Source organism: Manduca sexta, chromosome 22 (assembly GCF_014839805.1).
Source record: "Manduca sexta isolate Smith_Timp_Sample1 chromosome 22, JHU_Msex_v1.0, whole genome shotgun sequence".
NCBI lineage: Eukaryota > Metazoa > Arthropoda > Insecta > Lepidoptera > Sphingidae > Manduca > Manduca sexta.
In genome coordinates, this window is record NC_051136.1 from 8,125,883 (window position 1) to 8,151,456 (window position 25,574).

Here is a 25,574-nt window from a genome sequence, read left to right on the forward strand (position 1 = left end):
AAACATATAGTATATTGAGTAAAAGATATGTTTAAACGTATGCTATAAAAAAATAAATATACAATCACTTAGCGCGTACAATAAAAACAAAGTGAAGCGCAATAAATTCCAGATTGGGGTCCTTCCGATGGTTTCCAGATCAATCTTAAAAAAATAATAAGAATTGTAAATAATTATCATTCACTCACGAAAAAAAACAGCATATGTGTGGGGAAAGTAGGGTAACACCATTTTGTATTAGATCTGGTACGTTCGGGAATGGAATGGAAAAAAACCTCTGTAATAATCTGGCCTTAGATAGGTTTACCCGGTTGCCGAACGTTTAAGTGGCGTCTTGCAGTTATTATTCTAAGATCAGAGAAAATAGACATAAACAGCGCCAGGAGAGATGCAAAATCCTACTGAAAATATATAAAAATATGACAGGCTTTTGAGCCTGTATCAAGCAATGATAAAATATGATAAATATACTTAGAGGATGAGTGATATGGTCACGTGACATGCGGCACATTTAATGCATAACATGGCGCCGACTCCGCCCCTTGCAGTAGTGATATGCTAGTACCGAAAATTTTCTATCGACATCGAAGAATTAAAAGAGAGACAAACAAGCCCAAAAAAGATCAAATACAAAAGGGGTTAGGTTCTACCATACTATACCTATAACAAATCATAATATAAACAAACAAACTGAAACTGATTTATAAGTAACAATTGTTAAAAAAAGCAGTACCTGTTGTGACAAACATCCAGTTGTGTTTCATCTAAATTTGTATGTTGCACTATTCCTTGCTAAAAATTTAAGGTACAGATTAAGATATTTACTTAATACATGATAAATGGAATAAGACAGCGTAGCCAGCAATTATTTGGTTGGTTTTATTTTATTTTATTATTATGCTCTTTGATCGAGAAACATAACTATGTTTCAGCAAACTGAAATCAATGAGCGTAAAGATGGTGGTTAAGGTGGTAGCTCAAGGTCCATTTTCATACATTTTGTTTCGGCTTTAATCTGGGTAACTAAACAAGTATTGGCAAGTAAAGAATTTAAATTCACGTCTAGTTAGTGATTAGTTCTCGCAGTTGAAAGAAAAATGTAAAAATAATTAATAATCATGGATATTTCTGCCTTTAAAATTTCGTCATATTAAACCTTGAGCTACCACCTTAAGATAATCAATTATAATAATTATTTGCAATAAAAACAATATGATTATATATCTTTTTCCGTGCATGCAAAGGTTTTCATCATTTTGTTGTTTTCATCTTTATATTGTTTCTTTTATGTTTATATATTCTTTTATGTAACAATACTAATTTTATTCATAGCAATATATTAAAGTAATATTACTATTAGATGAAATATAATAATCATTACTATTTTACTTATCGGGAATATAGCTGGAAAACAGTTATCTTTTACTCGCGTTAATTAAATGTGTGGTTTATGCATTTCTTCTCAAAATGTAAAGAACGAATATATGTATTTAGTGTAGGATTCCAATCACGTCACCCAATAAATTCTCAATTCATTTTGCCTTGGTTTTTAAATTTTTTGGTAATCTAAAAAAATATTCTAATTTCACTTAGTTTGGCGTTCTGGGCAATACAATATTGATGTGTGCTCTAACATTCTTTCAAAGACAAAAACCGTAACTGATAAACGGGCGTCTATTAAAATATCGATATCAATAATTTCTAAACAAATCCACCCATCCCTAAGCTCGTATGTAAACAAACATAATGATTTGAATGTATATAAATCACGCCTAAAAGGGTTCAAAGCTTATCAAACAAGATCCACATATAATTTTAATTGATAAAAACACGTCCAAAAAGTAAATATACAAAGATATTTACAAATTTCCGGTAAAAACAGTACTAACCTATGAAAAGATATTTTGGGGTCTTTCTTGCGTGAATTCGATTTGCATCCTTTCACACAACACAGAGTCATTTTCGAAACTTAACAAATACACTAATAAACAATATAAACAATTGAGAATATGATTAAGGTCAGTCGGGGGAAGTGCGCCATAAAATTTTCATAGCTGGATTCAATGTAAAATAATTTCTTTTTGTGCTGACTTAAGAATGTAATTTTATTAATTTGAGAATATTTGGTATTTTGTGATAACAACCCATAGCCATTCAAAGAAATCGGACCATAAATTAATAATATTTTGCTCAAAGTAAAAAAAATGGTAGTACTTGCTTCCGGAAATGGGGTAAGTGCGCCTGTGTAAAAAAAAGGCCAATATGAAACATTATAAAGAAAACACTCATTTTAGTCCATAGAGAAATAAGTTTTACTCGCATTGCTCTTGGATAATTTTTAATCACTCAATATTATAACAAACTATGGCTGTCAAATCATATTCGGGGTAAGTGCGCCATATATTTGTAAATCAGGGCTTCAAAACATTTTAGATTTTTTTTTGCTATATTTAGATATTAATATTAGAGTTTTGTGTGCGGATATGTTGGAATAAAAAATGGTAGCCCTAATACAAAATCCATTTTATTTCTAAAAACTAAAAAAACATACAAAATTGTAGGAATTAACAATTTTGAATGCCTTATAACTCAATTACTTAGAATTTGGCCTTATGACATTTAATATGTTTTAGCTGCATTATACCCAGATAACGTGCCTGATCGAGCAGTTGCAACCTCGTCACGTAAAGTTGCTCTAGACCAAGGTATTTCATGTTTTCTTTTGTAAAAACGAATTAACTAATACGCCCTTTTATTTAAGTTGGCTCAAAACAAAATATAATATTACATTTTAATAATAATAGTAAAACATATTTTCAAAAAAGGTTGGTAATATATGGTTCAGGGGCAAGTGCGCCATACGACTAGTAACTGTGGCGTACTTGCCCTACTCGACAATTTTGGGGTACAATTTTCGCATTGCTAAAAAGTCCTTTAATTTAGTGTATATAAATAAAATTCAGGCAGGAAGTTAAAATAAAAGGTTTAAACTATGTACTCACCTTACTAGTTTACAGAAATATGTTAAATATCTTAAAATATTTGATGTTATCTTTCACGGGGTCATCTCTGTTTACAGGTCTAAATGACACTTAAAATAAAATGGCGAATAAATCTTATTAAAATGAACAGAGCCATTTATGGTTTTTAGTGGAACTGTATTTCAGTTTGTAGCATAGATATAAGATTGTGGTAATTGTATAACATCAATAGTTTTCGATTTTTTATGGGCAGGTGCACTTACCCCGTCGGCGCACTTGCCCCACCTGACCTTATATTACTTTAAATTCAATATTTATGAAGATTTGTTTACATCGTCTGACACTACATGTACTTGCTGACTGGGCTGCAATAAATGGCGTTTTTGCCGCAAGGCGGTCCCAGTGTGTTGAAGTAAACGAAATAGTGCCATATTCGAAGAAAGCAATTATTTTTGTCTTTTTTTGTTTTGTTCCAAATAAGCTTTGAGTAAAAGAGATAGACATATATATTAACAATTGACAACATTTCATTTTTTCAACATACCAAAATGTTTATATGTTATGAAACTAGATCTAAAATGATGAGACCCATATTTTTTCTTTTTTCGAAATGCAGATATTTTCATTCATGATTTTCACATTGAATTTTGTTTTATTCTAAAACGACGTAAGCTCCAAATGACGTCACATATACGGCTCAAAACGCAATGACCTTTGCTTTGCAGTAAAAAAAAATGAAGTGACAGTTTTTTTGTTTCTGTCTCTCTCGTTGAAAGTGTCAGTTGTGACCAATGACTAAATATAAAGAGGACAGGCCTCAAAAGTTAGCTATATGAATAAGTTATATTTATGTTAGGGAAATCGACGCAGAATTGTCAATATATATGTCTATCTCTTTTACTCAAAGCTTATTTGGAACGCAACAAAAAAAGACAAAAATAATTGCTTTCTTCGCATATGGCACTATTTCGTTTACTTCAACACACTGGGACCGCCTTGCGCAATGATAAAAGAAGTATAGAGGATGGGTGATATGGTCACGTGACATGCGGCACATTTAATGCATAAAATGGTGCCGACTCCGCCCCTTACAATAGTGATATGCTAGTACCGAAAATTTTGTATCGACATCGAAGAATTAAGAGAGACAAACAAGCCCCAAAAAGATCAAATACGAAAGGGGTTAGGAACTACCATAATATAAATATAACAAACCATAATATAAACAAACAAACTGAAACTGATTTATAAGTAACAATTGTTAAACAAAGCAGTACCTGTTGTGACAAACATCCAGTTGTGTTTGATATATATTTGTATGTTGCACTATTCCTTGCTAAAAATTTAAGTTACAGATTAAGATATTTATTTAATACATGATAAATGGAATAAGATAGCGTAGCCAGCAATTATTTGGTTGGTTTTATTTTATTTTATTATTATGCTCTTTGATCGAGAAACATAACTATGGTTCAGCAAACTAAAATCAATGACCGTAAAAATGGTGGTTAAGATAATCAATTATAATAATTATTTGCAATAACAACAATATGATTATGTATCTATTTCCGTGCATGCAAAGGTTGCTCGAAACATAAGACCGCCATTTGTAAAAATATATCTTACATTTCATCTTTATGTTGTTTCTTTTATGTTTATCTATTCTTTTATGTAACAATTCTAATTTTATTCATAGCAATATATTAAAGTAATATTACTATTAGGTGAAGTATAATAATCATTACTATTTTACTTATCGGGAATATTGTTGGAAAACAGTTATCTTTACTCGCGTTAATTAAACGTGTGGTTTATGCATATCTTCTCAAAATGTAAAGAAATATGTATTTGGTTTATTTTTAATTTAATATGACGAAATAATCATGGATATTTCGGCCTTTAAAATTTAATATGACGAAATTTTAAAGGCCGAAATATCCATGATTATTAATTATTTTTACGTTTTTCTTTCAACTGCGAGAACTAATCACTAACTAGACGTGAATTTAAATTCTTTACTTGCCAATACTTGTTTAGTTACCCAGATTAAAGGTGAAACAAAATGTATGAAAATGGACCTTGAGCTATAACCTTAAGCACGTTTACATTTTGAAATGTTGTCAATTCTGCGTCGATTTCCCTAACATAAATATAACTTATTCATATAGCTAACTTTTGAGGTCTGTCCTCTTTATATTTAGTCATTGGTATCAAGCCTGTATACAAAATGCCACAAGCACTGACGTTTATCAGTGTAGTAATAGTAATAAACTTCTTGATAATAGACGTCAGCGACGACAATGCAATGCCTCATTTTAAAAAAAAAAAAAATCTATTTTTAGGAGGTATCGAGTCTCATAACAAGGTATCGAGTGAGGTATGGACTATGGTTAAAAGCTTATCACTTGGACACATATAAATAAAAAAATATTGTTATTCTCTTTGCTTGTTGTATATATAAACTAAAGAGTGATACAATTTACAATCATTATACCAAAGAGAATTATTATATACATTTACAATTGTTATACGTACGACTAGGCAGTATGGTCGAAAGACGATAGCCTGTCTAATAAGGACCAATTAAAAAAAAATTGAATCATTACAATCAGAGACAAATAAACTAGATGATTACAATTATTAATTATATAAATACGTTTACAATTATTAATTATTATTTCGCTTTGAACATATTTAACTATAATACCAGTACGTGAAATTATTTATAATATGCCTGTGGAAAAGGATCCACTGGTAAGTGAGAGATCTGGAACCGTTCGAGAAGTTGGGAACCACGCAATTTGGAGTTTATCATCATGTAAACCAGGTATTTCGAGCTAAACCAATTGTTTAACAATTCAAAATGATTTTTTAACATTTATTTTATTCGTAATATACTTAGTATTTTTTACATATTTAGATTAATTAACAATACGATGGATGGACGTAAACCTCTATTAAAATCAAGAAGTAAAGGTTTGGGTATTAGCTGTTTGTGTGCTGACTCTTTAGAAGAAGCTTGATCATGATGCTGGTAGACAATTTACTGTCTAATGTAGGCATGCTGACAGCCAGAGACGTGTTTGTAGTAATTGTGGCAATAGTTTGGACTGCATTATCATATTCTGTAAGAAGGTGAAACTCATCCATAAACTGTACAGACTAGCACAAGTTTGAAAAAGTTAGTGTACATTTGTTCCCTACTTTCAGGTTTTGGCATAGATCAACTGAGAGATGATTGCATGGATACATACTGGCAGTCCGATGGCCAGTTACCACACTTAGTGAACATACAATTTCAAAGAAAGACTATGGTTTCTCATATCTACATTTATACAGATTATAAATTGGATGAGAGTTATACACCAAGCAGGATTTCAATTAGAGCTGGTACTCACTTTAATGATTTGCAGGAAATAGAAGTCATTGAACTTATTGAACCATCAGGTGATTATCTAAATTGAAAAGCTTGGTGTTAATCTGATTGAAAACTCAGACCTTACAGACAAGAACATTAACTGAAGTTTAAATATAACATGAAATCCCCCTTTTTAAGCAGCTAACAATACGTTATGAAGGTAATAATTTTTTCAAATATTTTTTTAGGTTGGGAGATGATACCAATTAAGGACATCCATGACAGGCCAATCAGAACTTATATGATCCAAATAGCAGTTCTAAGCAACCACCAAAATGGCAGAGATACACATATGAGACAAATTAAAGTGCATTCACCATGTGAACCTACATCATTTGATTTTAATAAATTTAGGAATTTCTCTACTGTCCAGTTTCAACAATATGCAACAATTAGATAAACAAAACCTTTGAATACATAATAAACAAGTCTTTTTAAAATTAAGTCAATATATTAGTTGAATTACATGTTCGTACATACTATTTTAAAATAATGTGTAATGAAATAAAATATTTTTTTAATCAGAATCTTCACTTTCTTCACTTGCTTCTTGAAGCCAATCAAAGAATTTGACAATTGATGTCTGATTGGCAATAGGACTCTCACTCTCTTTTAACTCATCATGCCATTCAATCAGTGAGTCCTCATCAACCACATCTGCTTCATAAAATAAATGAACAATTTGTCCTGCTCTGTTCTCAAGCCACTCACATTTAATACAGCTATCCTGAAAAATATAAAGTTTCTTAGAATTAAAGTTCCTAAGTAAATATTACTTTGTTTTTTTTTGTACAAGATATGAATACAATACTTGCTAAAAATATTTATAATTAATATTGAAAAGTAATAAAAAAATATCTTACTTCTATAGCCCTTAGGCAATCGAATATTGATGACTTTGTTTTAATATAGTTGTTCAAAACTGGCCGAAAATATTTTAAAATATCCTTAATTGTTCCAAGTATATTCTTATTTTGTGAAATCACTGGGATGCTAAGTAATGCCTTCACAACAAAGAAATTTACTTCATGTAATTGTATGTTATATGCATATCTTGATGAATTAATTTCTAAAATTAAATAGTCACACTTCAACTTTTCTTCATAACCTCTAGCAAGGCTATCAATAACTTCTTGTAAGAAAACTGAAAATAAAAAGTAATTTAGTATTTCATATCCTGGGCAAATAGCATTGATTTGCTGTGGGTATAAAGATCACTAACTATTTGTATCATCAGGTATTGGAGAAGATGGTAGAATAGATTCAGCACTACTATCAGATGAGTAACAAGATTCGCTGCTGCTCCATGTCTTATGAAAACCAATAATTTCTTCATCACCACTTCCTGATGACTCCTCCCATTCTGTCCCACTTTCTGATGTCGATTTTAAAAGTGTTTTCTCTGAAAGAATATATAATGTTAATACATATAATATTATCCATTTTAATTCAGTAAGCATACAGCATTATTGAGATAAACATCAAGTCGTACTGTGTAATTTTCCTGAAGTTTACTGGAGAATAGAGAAATAGGAAAAAAGTAAAACAATAATAATGTTCTCTAATATCTTCAATGAAAAAAAGTAACTTAACTCTGGGCAAATAGATGTTTAATATTACTATATGTGAAATGCAATGAATAAGTTTTATCTAGTACAACAAAAAATGTTCAAATTTGCAAACAAACCTTTCTCTTTTTCTGAACTTTCTATTATACTGCCTGTCAGTTGACTAGCTCCTTCTACGGTCACATTTAAGGCTATAATAGCACCATCCATGCTTGCATTTGCTTTTATTTCACAGTTGCTATCAATAAATGAATTTAATATGGTGCAGTTTTCTTTAACAACTATATTATCCATAAGGTGACATCCCTTGATAGTTACATTATTACCAATTACACAATTTTTCCCTATAATTGACTTTGATACTACAGTGTTGTCATGAATATGCGTTTGTGGTCCAATTAATACATCTTCCACCAGTACGCATGATCTACAAAAAAAATCTATTTAAGCAAAATAAGTTCAGACAAAATTATTGAAACCATAATATTAATAAGTATGTGCAACACTTACCTACTCAATGTTGCAGTTTTATCAACAAAGTTGACCATTCCCGTAACAATATATTTATTTTTATGATATGATCCAGATACTATGGATAATGGATATGCCCAATTGTGGAGTATATCGCGGCTGTAAGAAAGATTGATAAAATACTTCAAATAAAAACCATATTTTTTAATGGTTTTAAAATTTATGTATACACGTTTTGTCAAAGTATTACTTTTGAAGACATGTGTTGCTTTTGTCAATAGACTTTATAGGCCGCGGCTATAAAGAGGGTATATTTTAAAGAACTGCATGGCCAACTTTCTAAAAATTTAATGCAGACCATTTAGTGTACATTATATTTTTTGGCTCTCCCAAGAATAATGCAGATCAGAGGTATGCGGGATGCATTAAACGCTTTATGGGACTAGTTCAAAGATGTTGCACAGGGAATGACAAGATATTATGGGATGTTCGTGTAAAAATCTGGATGGTTGGTCATTTATTTAGGAATAATGTGAGTGGTCTATAGTTAGGGAAATTATAAATCTGGCACTACGACAAAGTCAACATGTACCTTATAATTTGATATGTTCTCCAATTTGAGACAGTTGCAGCATATTGATTTGATTTTAGAAGTATGTAGTACAAAGAGCTGGCCAGAATCTCTTCATTTATCAATATTCCATGGATAAAGTCATCTCTTGTTTGAAAGTCAAAGTTGTCAGAGAACAATGGTGGAACAGTAGGTGAGCACAGAGCTATATTTGTATCAGCTAAATCATGATGCAACTTCACCTCAGAATGATTTAAAATTATATCCTAAAAAAGAAAATATTAATAATAAATATTTTTAATTTTATTTGTATAAGTAATTTTCAAGCCTAGCAACTGAAAAGTGTTTCTTAAAATTTATATTTTGGATGTCACTCATGAACACAAATTTTTATTTTCAAGTGGTGCAATTTATAACACTTTGTTATACCAATGTGAATTGTATCTTAATTCTCATCAACAACATTTTGAGATCACATTGACAGTGGTCATATGGATGGAAACATGCATTATGAATTAATCATTGGATTACTGAATCCCATTGTAGTAATTTTAATAATTAATCCTCATCTCAATTATCATAATTTTTTTAGAACCTTAATGTGAAAATAGGGCTAGTTTCATACCAATGGCAGTGAGACTGTTTTTTCTTTGGATCCCTGTTTATATTTCTGGTGCATAAGCACTTTATTAGTATTTCCATTAGCCACAAGGAATAGTGGTTTATCAGAGCTAATCAAAGGATGCTCCCAAGAAAGCTTTTTGTAAATTAAAGTCATTGCTGCACCTTTATCTTTTTTGCATGTTTGCCTGAAAAAAAAGGTGAGATTTATCTATATTTTCCTTTACTTACACTTTATTCAATTTAATTACAATAGAAACAGGACACTAGCTGACTAAAGTATAAACTTGAACAAATAAGCATATTAAATGAAATTATACATAGTTTACAACAAAAAACTTACTTATGCTGTTCCATTAGGGTTGCATAATGGATATTGCTAATGCTGTTCACACCAGCTAATATGAAATAGCCTTTAAGTAAAGCAGCAGCGTCTAACTCTCTCATCACATCACCCATAGTCTGACAAGTATCCGACATCATCACCTGGACATCCATTGTTAAACTCCATGACGCTTTATTTTCTTTACATTCCCTATAAAAAAATATAACTATATATATATATATATATATATATATTAAATAAAATACAATGTTAAATCAAATATATTACTGAATATCTACTACTTATGGGGTGATATAGGGTAATCATGGTCTATCTATATTTGTTTCTAGAAACAATACAATTGGAACTTATCAAAGGTTTTGACCACATTACATAGGTGTTAGTAAAATTTCATGAGCATACAGAGAATGTGCATAAATATTGAATACATGTCATATTTTTTAAAATCTGTAGTAAAATATTAAAGGTAAATAAAATGAGCTTACTTGACATATTCTTTTATTTTATTTCCATATTGACAACAGAACAGTATAGTTTCATCTACTCCGCCCAATGCTAATGACTCGAGCACATAATCTATCAATGGAACACCAGCTACTTGTAGAAAACCCTATAAAATATAATAATAATCAAGACCATTATACTACATTTAAATTTATTTTCTTTCATGATTATCTTACCATTGCCTTATCATTACATATGGGATTAAAATTGTTGTTGAATGTGTCCATTATAATGACGGCTTGAATAACATTTTCGTTGTCTATCTCCATGTTGACTTTTTAATAGAATATCTGTTGAAATCAGAAATATGTTTTGTTAGGATTTGATAATATCTATGTTGATGTACAATCGTACTAAAATACAAGCTTAGGATAAGTATTCATGTTTGAATCAAGCATGTATTCTGAACGACACACTAAATATTGTACGTATAGATTTACTGATAAGTATTTTTTGTGGCACCAAACACTTATAAATAGAGAATAGTATATCTTCTAGGCAAAATCAAAATGTAAAAGATGTAAGTAGTAAATATTACCAATTGCCAGCAAGTGCCAAATATTTTTGACAATTCAAAAGAGGTTATCTAATTTTTAATACGTTGCGGCTACAGAACAAAATTTCATACATCCCAGTAAGATACGACAATGCAATGATAATAATAATAAAGGCCATTACATTAACAGCCACATTTCAAATGCGGTTTCTATTTAATAAATAAAACAAATATGCACACACTCACGCCTTTTTTTTCCGCAGGCACCGGCAGAGTTGTGTCAACTAGCGAGTAGTGTAAATCATAGGGTAAGTAATATACTACGTAAGAGTGCAGATAAACATTTCTCGTCGGTCCATACTCTACGTGGATCATAATGCCAATTCTGTTTACCATCAGGTGCAATAAGGTCACTTTGCCGTATCAGGTATCATTAAATTCGAGACCTTAGCGCGTCAATCATAATACCTATCTTTGCAATAAAATTACCCCACTGCACCGGGGTAAGTTAAAAAATGAATGTTTAAAATCTACATGAGAAGGTATCGAAATTTAATATGTATTTGTTATTGAAATGCTTCAAATTACAGTATGTATGTTCTGTTTACCTAACCGTAGGTACTTACATAGTAACGTAACGGATTTGTGTTTTCGCTCTTTGTTTCCTAGGCATTATCGACCGGTGTATTTTTGTTATCCATCAATTTGTACCACTGGAACGTGAATCTCAGACAGCTATCTTTAATCATAACAATGGATTATGAATTATTTCGCGTAGATTACACAATTTGCGGTATTACATACCCCGATACGTTAAAAATATTACCTGCGTCACACCAAAAACCGGAACAAAAGGTACATAACTTAAGTATTATTATTCTATTTTGATTATTTTATTTTGGTACAAAAAGTGTAGATATCTATTCATAATATTTCTTTTAGTTTGCTGTAGGAGACAAAAATGGGATCTTACAATGTATTAGTATAAAAGGTGAAGAGCCAATAATACATTTTAAAACACTGCCTGGAAAACCTATAACGTGTGTTCAACTTACAACTGGTAATTTAATTAAACAGATTTTAATTATTAGCTTAGACTGTTTGAACTTATCTATATATATATATATTAAAGGAATCCCTATTTCCCTTGGTCACGACAGCACGCATGAACGGCTGGACCGATTTCACTATTTTTTTTTGTTGTGTTTGTTATTGTCAGGAAAAGGTTCTTATGAAAGAAAAATTCTGAAAATTGCGCGGAAAATTAGAAAATTTAAGAAAACTTAACGAAAATATAAATTTTATGTAACTGTCAATTGTTTGAAATAACTGTCAGCGATTGACAGAATCAAACCTGTGACTGAGATGATGATGATGATTGACAGAATGCGCGCTGCAAATTCATAGACGGGACGTCTGTCGGGTCAGCTAGTATCCTTATAAGATTGAATGACACATTTTAATAACAACGCTACAATCATATTATATCATTTAAGTAAGTCCAAGTAGATGATCTAAGACAGCAAAATTAAAAACTATGAAACAAATAACTTTGTAATAGATACTACATAGGTAAATTACATAATAATATAATAAGTATGGTTGTAGATAATATGGCTGACAAAATAGGATTTAAATAAGCAGTAGCGGCATCTGTTAGATGAAGCAATTTTCTTCCGTTTGAAGCAAGAATCGTACGCAAATAATTATCGGGAGATTGACGCGTCATACGTAGGCGACCATTAAAAAATCGGAATTGTTTTGTGTATCTGATTATTGCTGCAATGAGGCGAGTTTAGCCTGTCGGCGCAGACGTGAATTGCCTTGCTATTACGCACGTTTAGCTAGAACATTTGTATGCCAAAATATTAAGGGGTGGAGAATGGAGCAGCCGTCTAGGACCTCGCGCTTCCAAGTGCCTCACGATAGCAAAAACACAAAGAAAAAGTACTACCCTCGTTAGGTAAAATATTAGTAACGAACGCTGTCACTCTAAATAGGTAGATTTATTATTTGTTTATAACAATATTGACATTCTTATAAGTTTATAAGTTTATATTTACAGGGTCGCAGAATGACAAAATATTTGCAGCTTCAGGTAATGAAGTCAAAGGATATACGAGGAAAGGAAAAGTGTTTCTTACACTGGAAACTGCACAATCCGAAACTATTACCTCCATGTAATTATAGCAACTATAATAAAATTATGTTCATACCTAGCTATTAGTGTTTTCACGTAGGTGTTTCACTTACCTATTGTAAAAAAAACATTATTTAGGAATGTAGACAACCTAGTTCACTAATGCCGTTTTAATATCCTGGAAGCACATTCGTATTGTTTAATACACAAGTAACTATTAGTAGTAATGGTTTTGGTATAGTGGTGACTTATATTTTCTGAGGACAGTCAAGTTAATGGCTAATTTTAACAAAGGATTCCAATAAATAATCTCGGTTTAGTGCCAAGAAGAAACCATTCTAAATATGTTGTCGGGAGACTTGACAAAGAAACTAAATTCTGATTGGTTCAGTTTTGCTTTTAATCTAAAGGTAACGATTGGAATCGTTATTTAAAATCGTCGGTTAGCTGCGGATTCTTTATAATATGACATAGCGAGTGACTGGTCTGGTTTGATTAATGCTATTTTGTAGGTGTGTACTTGGAGGTGATTTAATAATATGTAGCGGACGCACCGTAATGTACTACAGAGATTTACGTGAATATCAGTCATACATTTGTGACGATAGAGTGTTGGATATAGCTGCGTATTCTGCTCCAAATGTTAGTATTTTTAAAATTGAAAATAACTTTTAATAATAGAAAGGAATTTCCTTTCTTATATTATATTGTATTATTTTTCAGAATGGTCGAATTCGAATTCTGGTACTAATTGCAAATAAAGGTGCTGCTATATTTGAAAATGGACAAATGACGGCACGTGCCTCTATTCCCTCTGGACCCACTCGATTACTTACTCCACCTCAAATGTATACTTCAGAGATATTTTCATTTTACGGCGCTAGTGATGGTTCTATAGGTCTTATCATTTACGAAGAGTAAGTAATTAGTTAAGAATAAATCTTACTTTACTCATAAAGTATGGGTGTCAACTAAATTTGTTATACAATACACAATTCTGTGCTTTTCAGATCAACTTTATCGCATATATGTCTAGTCGAAGACAGAGGCTTAGGGTCAGTTGGTTGTCTCGGCTGGTACACTAGCAATGGTAACTACCACTTGGCGGTCGGTCGTCACGATGGCTCTGTACAGCTGTACCTCGTAGATATTGAAAATATTAAAGATAAACCTAGACTTAAATTTACTTATGTGTGTATATTTTATATTTAATTATAGCAAAGTTTAAAGTAGCATTCAATTTACCATTCTATTATACTATACTTACTTATTCTCAGTTCTCTGGTGAACCAGTTTCGTCTGTAGCTGGCGGTTATGTGGGAACTGAAGAAGGAGAACTGCTCGTGGCAACGTTTTCTGGAAGAATATTTGCATTAAGAACAAATCATCAGATATCTGAAGCGATCCTTAATAAGACACCGTTGGAAAATTTAGCTGCACGTCGAGGGAAATTAGAGTATGATATTTTTATTTTATTTTCTCTTACACTCAATTGTTTATGCAAACGAACTTTTCTATGGTTACTTGCCACGAATTACCTAAATAACATGGCAAAATTATCTTGTTTTTTGAACATAGGTACGTACCCAATTAGGCGTACAAGAACCGTAGTAGATATTATTTTGATAAATTTTAAACAATTATATCTTTGTTTCTATAGATTAGAAATAACAAGATTAGAAAAACAAACTGCTAATGAACGTGACAAGTATCAAAAAAGCACACGATCTTTAAATGCAGGATTATCCACTCCTCCGCTATTGGACTTACAATATGAGGTACAAATAAGATTGACATATTTACTACATAAGGCGTCTAATAACCGACAAGAAATCTCAATATTAATAGAATAATCCCCAATGAATTTGTCACATTTTTTGGACAAATTATTAGTGACGAGCCAGCTCTTCGTCTGATGGTAAGCGGTAAGGGTATCTATATAAATAGGTGTACTTAATAATAAAATGTCCATCGTATAAGGATATATTATGAACCACAAAAATAATAAGATGAAGGTCTATATTATGTCCGCTGCAGTGGAAATGTTCTAGAAAGTCCCAGTTACTCTTCCCCTCAAGTCATATTTATGGCATACACATATAATACACAGCATCGTATGTTATAAAAATTGATTTAGTAATAAAAAACATGAATTGATGTAAGTACTGTAAATATCAAATCAATAAAGTCAAACTACTTAGAAACTAATAGTAACTATTCTATTTGGTAAGCATTTCGCGGAATTGCCCAATATTGTTTAAACATTAAACAATCGGGAACATCTTACCTTTAAGTAATTTTTGATTCTACGGATTCATCCAGATAGTAGGAGCAAAGCGTGATGGCTGGCAAGAGATCAGGATTACATCGGCTGTGTCATTGGATATACTATTCGTTTACTGTAACCAAAAATTAGATATGATGACTGACAACACAGCGGTTCTCAGCATGTGTACTTCAGAGGTAACAATTTTCTTTTAAGTAAGTACCTGTGTAACATGTACCTAAATATTATATATAAGTGTTTCATCAGAAGACAGCATCGGACCTCCTGGCAACAGTAAGATGCCAAGCTGGTACAAGACGTTCGTGGATACGCATGAGAAATAAATTAAATTCATCATCGTTATCAAAGTTGGAGTCTACGTGTGTGAAGATTTATATATTACCAGCAGGAGCACCAAGAGTTGCTCGTTTGATATCAGTTACATTACCGGCGTTGTCTTATTATTCAAAGCACGAAGATACCGATATCAATGAAGAGCAACAGACAAAGTAAGAACAAAATGGCACAATCTATGTAGTACATACTATTCTTGAAAACACAATTTGAATATTCACATGTTCTAGGTTTAGTTGGTGCCAATTGCAATTATCGGGAAATTTTTCTGTAGCTGAAATGACCTCATGGCTATCGGAAGTATTACCGGGTGATCTGCCAAGGCCAGCAGTTAGTGTATGTTTTGCACGTTCACATGCTCTTTTGGGGACAGTCGTAATTTGTCACTATCAGTAAGTGTATCTATCGATGTTGTATGATGATTGATGTATATTCTATCGAAATGTTCTACTGAAAAAAATTGCATCTGTCACAACGAGACATTGCCGAGATTCTTAAAATTTGCTGTAGTGATGCACAGAATATTGCAAATTAGGATCGAGTAAGTAAAACTCGAACGATTCAAAAGGGAGAGAATTGTTTTTACTTTTACTTTTAAATTTTCATCCGTTTTTCCATCAAATTAGATTCACCTTTCTGAAGAACGTTCTTATGTGACTTGACAAAAGAGCGATAGGTATCTACGAGAGTTTGAATTGCAGTGTGTCCTATTAAAAAATCGTTTCATATTCTGAAATAATAAAACTACTTGTGTTAACGTTTTCTGGAAACAAGTACCTACCTATTATGATACTATAATAATTTAGTAGAGAAATCCATCTAAATCCACCCCTGTACTAATTGAATATGTCATGTCGTTTATATTAGTGTGATTTAAATTATATGGATAATTTTATGTTTCAGAAAAGGATTAGCTGTATTTAAATCCAATAACATATCCACAATAGCTGTTATTAGAAACATATTATCCAACTACTCAATCGAAAAGAATATGCGTGTGGAAATTTCATGTGGTTTGTGCATTTATTGTGAAATAAATAATGTATTTAAATTGTTAAGTACATTTAAAAATGGTCATGTCCTATATTTTCAGATATACCAAATGATTATTGCTATAAAGCTTTTAAATCTCTGCAAAATCAATATATATTAGAATATAAAATGAATGAAGATGTTAACTTGCAAAAGGCATTAGCGTAAGTAACACTAATAATCTACAAATTATAGGTAGATAATATAAATCATAAATATGATTTGAATAATGAAGTATGAAATTTATTCTGTAACTACTTTAGTGCACTAGAATTGGATGCATCAGCTTTAAATGGTAAAATGTCAATGCTGTGTGAAGACTACACTCGGATGGCCTGTGAGGAAGAAATTCCAGAAACATATTTTGATGAGCTTGTAGGTGAGCTGGTTTTAAAAATCATAAATGTTGCTATCCTAAAAAATAAAGCATAAATGTCAATACAACATTTTGTTCCTAGATATTGTTGTGCAATGGTATGCAGATTGGCGAGCCCTCTCATTGCATGCTGAAAATATTTACAATAAGTTGGCACAGTTGCGTTCTGCTTTGGAGAAATGCAGATTAGAAGATGTCTTTAAAATATTGTCTCATAACCCAGTTTCAACAAATGAATATTAATTAATTTACAATTCCTACATAATAAAAATCAAAAAACTGATTTACTGTTTTTAATTTTTGTATGGTCTTATAAATGTATCAAACATTTGAGAATATACATATACAAGAGTATTTTCTCATGTAATGGGAGCATTCTTATGAATCAATACTATTGTATAAAGTTGAAGAGTTTGTTTGTTTGTTTCAATGCGCTTATCTCAGGAACTACTGGTTTATTCAGTGTTTAAATGTTGGTCTAACTCCGTCATCCTCATTTTTGTTGCACTCCTATAATGTCTACATTCTTGGTCCTTGGTTGGGTCATAAAAGGATATTAACATGATAGACATAAATGGCCATTAATAAATAAACAACTTTAATCTTACTTACGAGACTGGATTGCACTTGGAATTTAAATAAGTATCATACTCATTACTACTATGATATATTTTATTAGAATTGTTTCAATTAACTATTGTTATGATCAACTCAAGTGTTGCTCTATTTAAAGAGCAAACAACTGAAATCACCTTTATGGGAGAGTATAAATTAACAGTCTAAATAAAGCATAACATTTCATAAGTTCAAATAAATTATTTAATTAATAACATTCTTAATCCAATAATGTAATAGCAATCTGAGTTGTAGAGTTTCTGTGTTTGGATTCCAGGTTGGGAGACATATAGTGCAGGTTTTTTTTTAAAAGTACACACGATTCTCAACTACACAGCAGATATGATATAATTTCTGCAATGTTTGTTAAAATGTGTTCTGCTAACCGAAAATGAAAGGGGGATAAGGAAAAGTGGAGGAAGATTCTTGAACCTCTAATAATATAAGGGTTGCTTTAAGGTCTACTCCTGATAAAGCTTTTCTTGGAATGATTACAGTTTTTCAATGATTAGTTCACCCTTAGGTGAGCAGCTCTAAAACACCCAGTCATCGCACCAAATTTTAGCTTTAAATATTATAATTTAAGAATACAAAAAAAAAAAAACAATGTGAACCTAAATTGTAATTTTATTTCTACAATATATATACAATAAGTTACTATGTATCCAAAATTACTTTTGGAATGGATAATAATCAAGACCAGAATTGTATTTAAATTTATATGTGAATGGATTTACTTGAGTTTTTCCTATTTCTATCATTTTTTGGACCTCTTCTCGATACGCAGGCGGTAATAGTTCTTCTTCAAGAGTGCAAGTGCTATTATTGTTCTCTGCAGCCTTAAATACTCGCTGCCTTATGATATCGACGTCTCTGCTGTATTCTTCTCTCAAATCTGCCATAGATTGTGTCGGTGTACTGATTTTGAATATAAAGTAATTGGCTTCGCGATGCACCAACCCGTGAGAGCTGGTTTTGTATGGCATTGATCTCATTCCCAAGTTTTCAATGTTTCTTATAAGACCTCCACGGTCGAAAATAGCATTAGCCACACGCTTCAATGTAGTCTTTAGTTCTGCCTTTGGCATGGCCCGCAACATCAATGCTAATTCGTAGCTAGGCATTTTGTCTTATTAATGTTTTGTTTATTACATAACTTTCAAACGATAGGTTTTTAGAATTATATTTTATTAAGAGGTTATATTATGGATGTATAAACTTTGCAGCTGCTTTGCAATAGATACCAGCAGACCAGTGTTGCCAGGGCCCTTGAGGCGTAAGTTACGTTTCGTTTCCTGAAATGTTACATTTTTGCTGCAAAAGTTACATTATTGTTTTTTTTTTAATTTACGCGCTTTTGGCAAGCATTTCTGTAGCGACGAAACCGCGGGGACTCGCGTAGTAGAAAATGTGCGCGCGCACACTCAAGCAAAATCAAGTTTTAGTACATGCAAAATACGTTTCATTTTGTCATGGCGAGCCATCCTAGGTGTGATATGGAGTGAAATACTTTTTAGACCCGCCAGTTTTAGGCGCGTTCAATTTGGATGCGTTGAATAGAAATGCGTTCGTAAACTGTTTACAATAAATAATTTATATTACAAATCTCGTTGTTCTCAAAAGTTACGAAAATTGCCTTAAATATAAAAATTACTTACATGTTACGCGAGAGGGTCAAAAGTAACGAAAAATGTAAGAAATGTAACCTTCTGGCAACACTGCAGCAGACACAAGTGAACTGTCAAATAATAATGTATTTTTTTTTAATTAGTCCAGAGGACAGGCTATAATCTATCAACCATACTGTCTAGTCATTAAAACAATAATAATGAGACAATGATATTACTGACGAATGTGGGCGTAGGAAAGGTTTAGATTTATCTTTGGTAGTTATTAAAATTATCTTTGGTGTAGATTTTAGTTTATTTGTTTCTGATTTGGATTTATGGTCCTTGTTGCCATCGCCACGTGAGAGACAGTGTTGCCAACACTATAATTTAAGTTTGCAGTCAATGACGTTTTACAAATGGACGCGTCAAAGCTAACAAAATTTCACATAATAACAGCGCCGTATATACTATAGTCACATACCTATACTGCCCTAGCAGCTCGCATTGATACGGCCCGAGCACAGATTACTTAGAGAAGCTACGCTTGGCCCGAGTGGGCCGGAATTTGCCCGAGCGTCGACCGCCCTTGCCACGACAGTCCAATAAAATGCATTTATTCAATGACGTTTTACAAATAGACGCGTCATAGACTAACAAAATTGCACATAAAAACAGCGCAGTATTTACTATAGTCACAGCTCTAGCAGCTCGCATTGACACGGCCCGAATAGGTTTGAGTGGTTTCGAATGGATCCGAGCGTCGACCGCCCAAGCGTTCTCTAAGTACCTAATCTGTGGACCGCCCCGTTGCCATGACAGTAGAATAAAATCTCAGAATAAGAACAAACATAGAAGTAACACTATGACATTTGAGTGTACTCTGTCTTAGACAGCAAGAAATTTAATTGTGTTGCGATCCCTTCTGATATCTTATCGATATCGATAGATACTTTGTCTAACGGTAAATTCACAGACCTGCTAAAATAAACACTTTTCGGTCAGTCAACTACAAACCATTGCAAATTGCTATTTTAGATAAAGGCTAAAAAAAAGATATCAATATCCTGATTTGGTATTCAAGTACCAAAAGAAGTCTGGATATATAAAAGCACTCGTTAAGAAGCTGTTAAATTACAATAAACTATAGAACTACCGGCTTTCTCCGAGCTAAATTTTATCTAATTTTCATTTGCTATTTACAGCAGTTTGATGCCTTCCGAAACGTCATTTACTAAACACAAAAATGGTTTAGCATTGAGATTATTAAATTAAGAAAATGTTAGAAATTTCGGAAGGATTGGAAACCGCTGTAAGTAACAAACAAGAAATCGGCCGGAATTTCGTTTAGGAGAAAGCCAGTACGTTCTGTTCTTTCTGACTTTCTTAGGGATTAAAAGATACCCAAGAGGTGTGATTTGACAGAAGCTACTTAAATGGGACAGTAAAATTAAAACACAGCGGTATCATTCATGTCACATATGTTTGATAACTTATTTCAATGTTAATAAAACTTTGTCGAAATGCTTAGAGCAAACACGGTGCTGTTTTTTCCAATGCCAATTGGGACGAGCTATGGCAACGATCCATTTTGCCTCATAGCATCATCTGTGGGGAATCTGCAATGAAACACATTGTATGAAACACACTATGAAAATCAGATACTTTCCTTAACCCCCAGCCTTCGCGCACGGTTTCCAAGTGGCTTTTACCACTACACCATCGTATATTGAAAGTAAAAGGCAATTTATGCAAAATAGTAAACTACAATATACTAACATCTATGTTATCGACAGAATATGCAGCACAACACTATTGAACACGACTACGTAAATTGGTAAAAATGAAAAATACTTAATAATGACTGGATCGAATGGCCAACAGCAGATTATAATATGACTACAGCATAATAAAGTATAATTAATAACACTTTTCGCACTTATGTACAGGGTTTAAGCAAATATATTAGGTTTTTTGTTTACTCACCGATGGAAGCTGATGATTTCAGTTTCATTTTCTTTACGAGAAGAATGAGACTTACACTCCACAATAACGCATGCCATTGCTTGTTCCTAGGACTATATTTTACTTAAACAGCACTGTGTATTTATTAAAATTAACAACAAAAAGATTACACAACATGTAGCCACTTTTGAAAAGCACGCGCTGAAATATAACGTAACTAAATTGTGTGGGCGCGTTTGTGACATTGTTTTGAGATTGGCAAGTTGGAACATTTGACATTTTATTTGCTTTTTAATTCGGCATCATAAAGATGACCAAAGGTAACCATTTGATTATTTTAAAGTGTACGCAAGCCGATCTTAGCAACATAATTGTCTAGTTCTTCTCAACGGTTTTGGCCTATTTGAAAAAAATAGGATAAGTATATGAGGGTAATTTAGATTCTTTCTATGCTTGTTCTTGTTCTGAGATATTCTCTTTGTTATTTGCACCACAGAATCAGAACTTTTTAGTCAACTGATCAATTCTGCTATGTAGCGTAGTAATACATATAAAATGAATCCGTAAACAAGTCAGTTTGCCGTCAAATCACATAGTTTTCCGTCTCCTAAACACTCATCCCGCCATAACTGGCGGTTGAAGTGTGAAGTTGACAAGGCTGATACGACTGGTCCAAAAAGAGATTTGTTCCGTCGTTTTACGTGTATTTTGACTTTAATGATACGATGGATTCACAATTTACTATTCGAAGTTTACATACGCGCAATATTAGGAGGCATACATATACAAACTGTCGCATTTTAGTTCCAAATACTTACAGGACCACTGTTACAAGTTTACAATACAATTACAACGAATCTGTAACTTAACATAATAATATACTTACTATAACGCAGATATAAATATTCGTACTAGGGTGACTTGTCGGCAATATAATCTTAGACGATGTCACCGCCCATAAAGAAATACCTCTTTAAAATATTGTTTGGGTAAATAAGTATAGGTAAAGTTCAAATATTTTAATGATGTAGGCTTCTCGTATGTGAGAAGCCATCTATGTGGAGAAGTATCACCTCAATATCTACTTCTATTTTCGACTGCCTAGCAGCAGCGTGCATACACTGCTGTGTTCCGGCTTGAAGAGATATGATAACCTTTGTAATAACAATAACCGGGCACTATGAAACATATTATCATCTTATGTTTCAGGGTGATGAGCGTAGTAGATAGGTAAATTCGAAGTTCTGTATGGCTTTGCTAATTTTGGCTTTGCCGCCCATTAACATAAGTTAATGGCTGGTTATATCCCTTCGTCACTCAGTGGCATTAAAAATCATATAAATTTAGGGTGATACTAGTAATTTGATATTTAGGGAAAGAACTTTATGTGTAGATACCTAAATACTAATCTATTTAAAAATAACGGAGTAGCGATTTAATCTGATAAATTTGTTTTCCAGCATAAGACGAGTAAAATTGTCTGGACACATTTGGATGCAAATTTCACTATTAGATTAAACGAAGAACGAATAGGTTAAGTACTGTATATAAAAAATAAAACAAAAAATCAATACTCGTAATAATTATTACGAGGAGATTGGTAATAATGAAAATAAAATTCGATGTGCACTAATTCGCTAGTACACCAAGTAATTTAACAAGATCCAGTTACTTTGCCCACCGTTTAATTTAGTCACTACTAAACAAAAATTGTTAAACAAATATAACAATACAATAAAAAACAGTTTGTTCGGAGGGCCCGACTCAGAGAGGTACGGAGGGCTCGAGTGGCAGCTGCCTTTGCGCCGGCTGTATCCAACCCAGTGGATATTTTATTATAAATCCGGGCACACCTGATCTCGGTGACCAGTCATTATTGTAATGCCATTCTTTCAATCCCAGTTCATTTTTATTTCAAAAGCGTGCGCAGAGCGTGTTCTCTGTATATTTTAATAACTAGCTAGTAAACTTTTGTGACCACCTGTCATTGTTATTCTTTATGCTGCAATTTATTTAACACTCGGGCTTTTTTGTACTCTCAAATTTCTGATTATAATACGGTATATAGTTTACGACAGCTCTCCAATCTGTAAGATAAACCATTCCAATAAATGCAGCTAATCCGTAAGTTATAAATGTAGTCGTGAATCCACTCAACTGCTCCACTTGTTTTTTGCCAAGCCTCATAATATTGACGATAAGGATTTATAAGTATTATATTCTTATAGAACAAGATCTGTAGTTATTCTATCACTATTTTAAATTAAATATATTGTAGAATTAAATTTTTTTGGTCATGGAAAGTATACAATAAATTTTATTGACGGTTTATCTATGACAAACAAATTGTCAATAAACCAAAGAGAATTATAATATATATGGAAACAATAAACTCTACTGCAAAGAGAATTATAATAGGTAAGTATATATATGGAAAGTCCATAGCTATTTAAAAATAAACTCTTAAAATATTTATGTATCCATATAAAACAGGTTTATGATAACAATAATAAGGAAAGTTTGTGACGAAAGCCTTTTTTAGTAGGTGTTGTAAAAGTATATTGTGCACTCTTAATAAAATAGTGACCTATTTCAAAATTGTTAATTTGTGGCAGTCGTCGGAAAACTAAATTATGTTTGGTATCTTTTTTTTTGAAGTTGCTATAAAATTGAGCTTATTAAAGATAAGTAAAAAATGAAACCAAAGGCATGAAAAAAAAGGAAAAAAAATAAAAGATCGCAAACAGAAATTGGTTGTTCGACGATTCCCACAAAATGACCATTTTGGAATGGGTTAAGTATTATTTTATTAAGAGTGCGATTGTATGAAGTTGTATTTTTATTATTTATATTATTGTATGTATGTTATATTTCCGATAAATTATCGTAGAAGTATGAAGCGGACAGTTCCCGCGGTATTTATTGCGGCGATTCCAAACATCACGCAATGGTCAAATTAAGCTGGCCGCAACATAACCGCTAATTATAAAGTTATCAATTTGTCAACCCGTCCCATCAAAGCGTCCCATCTTCCGTTGTATATTTCTAAACACTATAACTCATAATATGTAAATTGTTTATAATATTATTGTTCAACTTTCCCATAGGAATTATGATTTTCCGATATCTTATATACTTAAGTACAGAAATGTTTTTTTTTTATTTTTGTATATACAAATGCTTTATATATTTAATTACATAGCTAATTTATCATTTCAATCAGAGGTGGCATGGGGGTGGATCCGCTAAGTACCTATTACTAGGTAAGTATTTTATTAAGACACATATCCTATTTCATTAGTTTTAAAGTATTGCCTAGTTTAAGTACGTTAGCAGTCTAAGGCCTAAGTATAGTTGTCTAATAGTTCTGGCCCGCGTGCCGACAGACGTTAATGGATAGATTGTCGTTAGTACGCTCATCCCTAATCGTTGATACCTCCTCCTTTCTAAGTGACCATCTTGAGCAGAGGTTGGTATCCCGTTAGTGGGTTGCCATCAGTATGGTTGCTTAATTTTGCTTAGGGGATGTGTAGCGCCTAAAGTGCTGACCTCAAATCCAGTGTGTTTGTATAGGCCGACCCTTGTCAGGCTAACAAATGTTAGCCAGGTTGAAAAAAAAAGCATAGTTATAAGAAGTAATGACAGTAAAAACACATTTTTTATGTAGCCTAATTAGATATTTATGTTTTAGGAGTTTAACTTCAGTCTACAATAATGATGATACTGAAATCTGTATTACAACTGCATAGAGTTGAAGAGAATAATTAATCTTTAAGGTCACAAAGCTGATTACTTATCTGCCATATCGATCAGTATTAACAAACTCTATCCAAACAACAAAAGCTATTGCGTTAGTAATACTCATGTAACGTCAGTACAGCATAAACCTAAATAATTGTTTAATAAGACTACTGGCAGTACCTAAGTACTTAGGTAGCCACTGTCAACTGTGTTGTACTACTAGCGTGTTGGACATAGAATATTATTATTATAAATTGTGTTTTCCCTGTTAAATTATTTGGGCACCAGTGGCGACGGGGTCATATAACATTCCTGCCGGCTTCCTTTTCTTAATTTATGTGTAATGGAATTATCATTGGAACGATTGACAGACCGCTTTTATGCATATTAATACGTATATGTTGTCGGGTTAGTTTTCGGAAAACTTTACTTTTCGCCACCGTTGACCACAGTACCCTTGCACAACCTCGAGAGTGGTACCGCCTTCGATTACAGGTACGCT

General features: G+C 32.4%; 4 protein-coding genes across 15 annotated transcripts; 2 read left to right on the forward strand and 2 right to left on the reverse strand.

The window, feature by feature from the left end:
• Positions 1 to 5,459: 5,459 nt before the first annotated feature.
• LOC115452325 (anaphase-promoting complex subunit 10) lies at positions 5,460 to 7,174 on the forward strand. The gene is made up of 3 exons (XM_030180828.2): positions 5,460 to 5,808; positions 6,192 to 6,428; positions 6,588 to 7,174. The coding sequence occupies exons 1-3, from the start codon at positions 5,712 to 5,714 to the stop codon at positions 6,797 to 6,799; spliced, it is 546 nt and encodes a 181-aa protein (XP_030036688.1). The 5' UTR covers positions 5,460 to 5,711; the 3' UTR covers positions 6,800 to 7,174.
• LOC115448881 (translation initiation factor eIF-2B subunit epsilon) lies at positions 6,831 to 11,688 on the reverse strand. 4 transcript variants are annotated; one of them, XM_037441293.1, is made up of 11 exons: positions 11,603 to 11,688; positions 10,657 to 10,770; positions 10,462 to 10,586; positions 9,974 to 10,165; positions 9,635 to 9,818; positions 9,031 to 9,275; positions 8,478 to 8,597; positions 8,087 to 8,394; positions 7,622 to 7,801; positions 7,263 to 7,543; positions 6,831 to 7,126 (listed from the first exon to the last, which is right to left on the reverse strand). In XM_037441293.1, exons 2-11 carry the CDS (start codon positions 10,747 to 10,749, stop codon positions 6,917 to 6,919), a joined length of 1,938 nt encoding a protein of 645 aa, XP_037297190.1. In that variant the 5' UTR covers positions 10,750 to 10,770; positions 11,603 to 11,688; the 3' UTR covers positions 6,831 to 6,916. The 4 variants fall into 4 exon arrangements, with proteins under 4 accessions (XP_037297190.1, XP_037297191.1, XP_030032331.2 ...); XM_037441294.1 differs by lacking the exon at positions 11,603 to 11,688 and adding an exon at positions 11,223 to 11,242; XM_030176471.2 differs by lacking the exon at positions 11,603 to 11,688 and adding an exon at positions 11,019 to 11,183.
• LOC115452324 (Bardet-Biedl syndrome 7 protein homolog) lies at positions 11,214 to 17,414 on the forward strand. Of its 9 annotated transcripts, none has more exons than XM_030180822.2 (16): positions 11,214 to 11,284; positions 11,646 to 11,831; positions 11,919 to 12,036; positions 13,042 to 13,156; positions 13,629 to 13,758; positions 13,840 to 14,033; positions 14,127 to 14,307; positions 14,394 to 14,572; positions 14,777 to 14,894; positions 15,439 to 15,579; positions 15,650 to 15,891; positions 15,967 to 16,128; positions 16,640 to 16,749; positions 16,830 to 16,932; positions 17,032 to 17,147; positions 17,227 to 17,414. In XM_030180822.2, the coding sequence occupies exons 2-16, from the start codon at positions 11,730 to 11,732 to the stop codon at positions 17,385 to 17,387; spliced, it is 2,172 nt and encodes a 723-aa protein (XP_030036682.2). In that variant the 5' UTR covers positions 11,214 to 11,284; positions 11,646 to 11,729; the 3' UTR covers positions 17,388 to 17,414. The 9 variants fall into 9 exon arrangements, with proteins under 9 accessions (XP_030036682.2, XP_030036681.2, XP_030036680.2 ...); XM_030180821.2 differs by lacking the exon at positions 11,214 to 11,284 and adding an exon at positions 11,325 to 11,518; XM_030180820.2 differs by lacking the exon at positions 11,214 to 11,284 and adding an exon at positions 11,325 to 11,479.
• Positions 17,415 to 18,368: 954 nt separating this feature from the next.
• On the reverse strand, positions 18,369 to 19,023 carry LOC115452326 (probable 28S ribosomal protein S6, mitochondrial). The gene has a single exon (XM_030180829.2). The coding sequence runs from the start codon at positions 18,881 to 18,883 to the stop codon at positions 18,431 to 18,433; it is 453 nt and encodes a 150-aa protein (XP_030036689.1). The 5' UTR covers positions 18,884 to 19,023; the 3' UTR covers positions 18,369 to 18,430.
• Between the last annotated feature and the right edge of the window lie 6,551 nt (positions 19,024 to 25,574).